Source organism: Astyanax mexicanus, chromosome 9 (assembly GCF_023375975.1).
Source record: "Astyanax mexicanus isolate ESR-SI-001 chromosome 9, AstMex3_surface, whole genome shotgun sequence".
NCBI lineage: Eukaryota > Metazoa > Chordata > Actinopteri > Characiformes > Acestrorhamphidae > Astyanax > Astyanax mexicanus.
Window position 1 is genome coordinate 24,902,779 of NC_064416.1, and position 6,000 is coordinate 24,908,778.

Genomic DNA, 6,000 nt, shown 5'->3' on the forward strand with positions numbered 1-6,000 from the left:
TATACAAGACCTGTAGCTAAGCTGAGACCACTACTTTTGTTCCACTAAGGAGATAAAAAGAAAAGGTGACCATGACATTGCTGGCTGATATCTGAATTTAACAATTTATTAGAAATTGAACTGTGATTGATTAATTTCCAAATGTAGGACTAGCCAGAATAAAGCAGGACTAGCCAGAATAAAATGACCTTATTAAAAAACTGGAAGGTGCAGTTTCATGGGCCTTAGAATGTCAAGCTGTATCTTCCTTGCATAGCTGAATACAAAGAGTTCAGTTCATGTTACTGAGAAACTGTGATCCTCAAACACTCTTGTATTTTCTTTAAAAAAAAAACTAGTGTCATATCTTCTCTCACTCAGTATTACTAGAGCCTGGTAGCAAAACAAGATGTCGCTCATTTTTAGTACATTTATATCTCACTCATGTTTAGCAAACAGCTTAGTAATTCCTGTTCTGCCCTAAACCTCACATTTTTCAAGGTCTTTTCTGATCATTAAGTTGTGTCTTGTGTGGAAGCCAATTGTATGTTTTAATTACCTGTACACTGGTATGTTCTGGACTTAAACAATAATAATTTAGAAATTATGTAACTGTCTTGGGCTAATTCTTCATGCAAACATAAATATTTTTAATAATGGTAGATTGAGTGTTCCTTACATTACAACATCAGTTCTCTAAAAAAATCTCTTTTATTTGTGAACAAAACCTGTAACTATAACTGAAATATTCCTAAAAGAATTGATAGCAAATCAAATTTAATCAAATTGCAACCTAGTGAATCAGAATCAAATCGTATCAGTGGTAACACCCAGCCGCAATGGGACAACTCCACTATCTCTGCCTGCCATCCTGGAGCCAAACACACATCAAAAGGGAAAGTACTGGCTTACTGAGAAATTTGTGGACACAAGACTAAAAGCTAACCTGACTACAGTCGAATAAGTTTGCACTGAGCTTAGAAGACACAACTATCTGGTAAGAGTAAGGAAATGTGCAGGCTTAATGAGTTGCACCAAGTGTTATCAACCAGACAATAAAAAATAGCTTTTTATTTTGTTTTCTGTTTTCATGAGCTCTCTGTAAAAGAAAATTTAGTGTGTTTACTAGCTTTGTCAGATTCAAATGGCCTGGATGTTTTATACATTCATTTTGTGGTCCATAAAACAGATTTAACAGACAAAAAAACAATAATGTAAAAAAGGTAAATAATGTAATTTCTGATGCACCTTTATTGTCAATAAAATTTATTATTTGCATCTCCAAGGAAAAGTCAGCATTAGCCATGCTAAGACACCCCTAAAAAAGAGACGATTAACAGAGATTAGCAGAAAGCTGTTATGTCTACCCATAGTCACCTCCACCCTGTTACATGTCCAATTTGTAATTGTGCACCCTTTTTTACCTGTGGTGATTTAAAGCCCATATTTCTGAAACAGAAGCGTAGGCCAGGTAACATGGTTAAAATACAACCCTCTCCAGATTTCTCCCACTCAGAACAGAGAAAATCTAATCTTTAAAACATTAATTACTCTTGAAAGAAGTCTTACAATACTCCCATATGAGGCCTTCAACTACTTTTTTTCCCTTTTTATGGATAATCAATATGCTCCACTGCTGCAAAAGAGGCTGTGTAGAAGAAGTGCATTCTGGGACTAAATTGCTGTGTTCCAGGAAAACCCCTGAGTCGGTCTCTTTGAACAGGACTTACTGGCACTTGCAGTTGAAGGGGGGAGAGGGCAGTGAATGATGGGTGTAATCAGATTGTGTTTGACTTGAGGTCAGTTCCTTGAACATGAACACCCCAAGGTGTGTGTGTGTGTGTGTGTGGTCAGAACTTCACTACTGAATAAAAAGCATGAATGATGTGCTTTGCCTTCTAGTTAGACCTGTCACGATAACATTTTTTAGAACAATATAATGTCCTAAAAATTATTGCGATAAATGATAATATTGTCATTTTATTACTATAGAAAATGTTTTTTTTCCTGCTTCTGGACTCCCCAAAGGAGCTTTAAGACAATGTGCCACAGCACAATAATACTATTACATCATTATAACATGAAATTAACGTTTTATTATTAAGAACAGACATTGGGCTTTCAATATTTTAATATCTTAAATAAATAAAACAAATAAAGTAAAACCACACTGGGACACTGGGTTCTGAAACAAACTGCACTAAACATGCTCATGTAAACAAACCTACGTGGAAACTCAATAGCTGTTATCGACATTGGCAAAAATAAGTCGATAACATAATTATCGCGACAGGCCTACTTCTAGTGTACAACTTTTGGGGAGCTACTGTTCTCCAGTGGGCTAGCTTGGAGAGAGCAGGCTGAATATTAGGATATTAGGATAAACTATTTGAACTACATTTGAATAAAGCCAGCAGAAAACTGGGTACAGTAGACTAAGGTGCTGTCAGTCCTAATGAGTAGGTTTGATAATTGGTAAGAAAATAGGAAAACATAAAAAAAAAAAAGTAAAAGAACAAAAAAATAAAGGCATTTTGTGGAGGTAAAAGCAGATCTACTGTCCCACTGAAAATTTCAAAACACAGAACTGAAAGATGCCCCCTACTTGTTGTCAAGGAAAATAAGGTGGATCTTTTTTTTTTTATTATTTAAAATACTGATATTACTAAAAAGCACAGTTCCTACCTACTGCGGATTAAACTTAAATTTAGGGACATAATTTTCCTGCATCAGTACAGAAACAATAAAATCCAGTAACACAAACTGAATTTTTATCAAGATTTTTTTCATCAAATGCTCCAAGAACTCAGGAGAAAAAATAAACGTTAACCTAGAAATAGGAGTATACTGGCAGAAACATAAAGTGACCTTTAGCACTATAAACTGTACTACTGCTGTCTGTTTCTTGTTATAACTCAGAAAACCTCTACATTTTTGTGAAGATTTTTATTCTATTATTCATCCTTGTTTACTACAGAGGCAACAGTCAAAAAGATACCATTTTCATTAATTAGCCTCTATACTATTTTCTACAATGTGTTATGTAACGGGTCTAGTTGTTCAGTTGTCTTGATTTTGTGCATCACCTACCAAGCTATACATTTAAACGCCATCTGTTTTATTTATAAGCCTCTACTGTTGTCATCGCTCTACCCCAAACCAAACATACATCATGGAGGACCTGCAAACAATCCACTGATACAGCCTTATTAAACAAATACTCACTAGGAGGCCACACAAAAAACAGCTAGACCCAAGCAAGGCCATGTTGTAGAGATAACCAAGAACCGTTTAGTGTAAGTATTCTTTTACCAGCCAGATGGGACACGTTTTTCAAGTGTTCTTGTCGAAATGAGATCCTGCTGAGAACCAACAAAAGAAGGCCCTGACTGGGCGCAGAAAGTAAATGGGTTCAAACGAATGCTCGCAGTCCCACCATACCCTTGCAAGCCCTTGAGAGCTGTCCGGATGGACCCACGAGACAGAGATTTATAACGACACACAGCAGCCAAAGGAAAGCAGCACAGCCGAAGCACCTGTTCAACTGAATGCTAAATGTAAACGAGCCTCGGGCTGTTAAAACAGCTCAGATTGGCTGGATGACATGGTACTATGTCAGCTGAGTCACTGAAATTCAGACCGATTTAGAAACATCTCCAGTGAACATGCCCCCATCCACCCTCCACCCAACCCCCCATTGCCTTCTCTTCTGCTTTCTCTGTTACAGCCTCTGTATCCATTCCTCCTATCTAGCTTATATGTTTAAAAGCATCAGGGCTGACTTACAGAAATTGGAAATCTATTAGCTCTTGCAGTCCTGCTCTGCCACTGTCCATGTTATCTGCAATACATGATATATGTGATGCACTTATACAGTATGTGGCCACTAAATGAAATAGGAAAACAACAATTGAAATAAATAATCAAAGCTATGTCAATATACTGCTGGATGATCTGAAGAAGAACCACCAAAAACATCAATATTTAGACTCCACAGGCCCTCCCCTCCAGGGAGAAGGTAGATTCATTTTCAGAAGGGCTGGTCAGCTAGCTGTAATATGCATGCAATACATCATCCACAATAAAATGCATTCACATCAGAAGCAAAGATAGACTAATGATCAATAAAGATATCACAGACCACAATCAAAATCTCTGTCTTTTTGATCCCAAACACATCACACAGACAGTATAGATGCTCACGTTTCATTTCTTAATTTCTATTTAGACAAATCAACAGTTAGACTAGACATGTGAGACAGCCAGTTCTGATGGAATCAGGTTACCAGCCTCCACATTTTAGCTACAGTTTATTTACTGGATGATAAACACATTTATGTTAATGTATGCCTTTCATCCTTCATTTGCAACAGTTTAGTGCAGCAATATTCATGATACACGTGATTACGTTCACTGTAGTGCTAAGTAGCTTAACCACCAAAGACAATGACATCTGTCTATACTTCACATAATAAAGATTAATGAGCCACAGATATTAGTTACTAACGAGGATGAAAAGATGGAAACCTCCTTCCACAAAATTCGCCATTATCACTAAAGCACAACACACATATCCTACAGTAAATATGGAAGCTCACACTTCATTTCCATTAAAACAGGTCACCATTTAGAATAGACACATGAAACCGCCAGCTCTGATGGGAGCAGGTTAGCTACCGGCCTCTTCATTTTAGCTACACATTTCTACTGGCTGACAAACAAAAACACATATTGTCATGTTAATGTAGTTATTATTCAGGATTCAGCATTATTCAGGATACACCTACAAACTAGCAGCAGTCATTGTAGTGAAAACTAACTAGCTTAACCTAGCTACAAAAGAAAACAGCAGCAGCTAAAATTTGAGACATTTTGAGACAATGACATCTGTCTATACTTTACATACTAGGGATTACTGAGCCATAGATTTAATTGCTAACGAGGAAGAAAAGCTGGAAAGCCCATTTCACAAAAATCACCATTAAAAAATCACTGCGCAGCTGCACGTTCAGCTAACCTAACCTAACTAACATTACAGCGTAGCTCTCTCTCTCTGAATGAAAAACACCATCACTACACACTGTGTGTGTGTGATGTATTAGTAGATAATATTGTATTATAAATAGAATACAATGACAGATAGCTAGCTAGCTTTCATTATGAAGAAATAAAGGGCTATTTTAATGTAATGTTAGCTAGTTAGCTAACGACAAAGATCGCTAGCGTAGTTACGCTAGCGATCACGGTTAACGTTTCCCCCCCATAACCTAAAGCTGACTGAACGCTGGATTTTACGATGAGCACCAGCAACAAACCAGCGTTTTTTAAAAACCTCGCTTTAACGGTTTCCCGTACTGACCCGGCCAAAGGGCAGGTGGGTAAATAAGATATCCCAGCTCTGTGTTCTCTTACCGCCTCGACACTTCCATGGACAGCGGTTACCAGTGTTTGTACCGGAGGCGGCTGCTCCCCTTTCCCTCCTTCCGACGCCATCTTCTCGCTGTAGCGGACTGCTGGAGTGAGGGCAGCACACGCCGCGCAGAATAACGCATTCGGCTCCGGTTAGTTCACCGCAAATCTCCCGCAGACAGAAGAAGAAGAAGCGGCCCCGGCACTGATAACAGGAGCGAAGCCACCGGTAACGTGGTGAGTGTGGGCTCTGGGGGGCGGGGGGGAGAGGGAGAAGGACGGAGAGACGGGGGGGCTTCGGTAGCAGGTTGGGTCCTCGCTGTAGGCGTGAACCGAGTGTGTTCCAGCTGCTGCGCTCGAGCCCAGCTCGACCTGAGAGAGGGAGAGGGAGAGGGAGAGGGAGCGCGAGACCTGCCCTCGCGGACTGACGTCAGCGAGCGGCGAGCCCAGCCGCTCCAGCAGCAGCACCACTGTTTAAAACATCGTATTCCTCCACGTTATAATACTGATATATGTGTTATATTTACTGTATAAGCATTATTAAAGCATCCGGGTGTGTCAGATACTGAGATGCCGTGGATACGTTCTGTTTATGGATTGCCCAGGCCAGGT

General features: G+C 39.3%; 1 protein-coding gene across 1 annotated transcript in view; it reads right to left on the reverse strand.

The window, feature by feature from the left end:
- Positions 1-5,765, reverse strand: part of cttnbp2 (cortactin binding protein 2) — a 55,755-nt gene extending 49,990 nt beyond the window's left edge. The window contains exon 1 of the mRNA XM_049483459.1: positions 5,392-5,765. Within this exon, the coding sequence (XP_049339416.1) occupies positions 5,392-5,472 (81 nt within the window). The 5' untranslated portion in view covers positions 5,473-5,765. The remainder of the gene's footprint in view (positions 1-5,391) is intronic.
- Between the last annotated feature and the right edge of the window lie 235 nt (positions 5,766-6,000).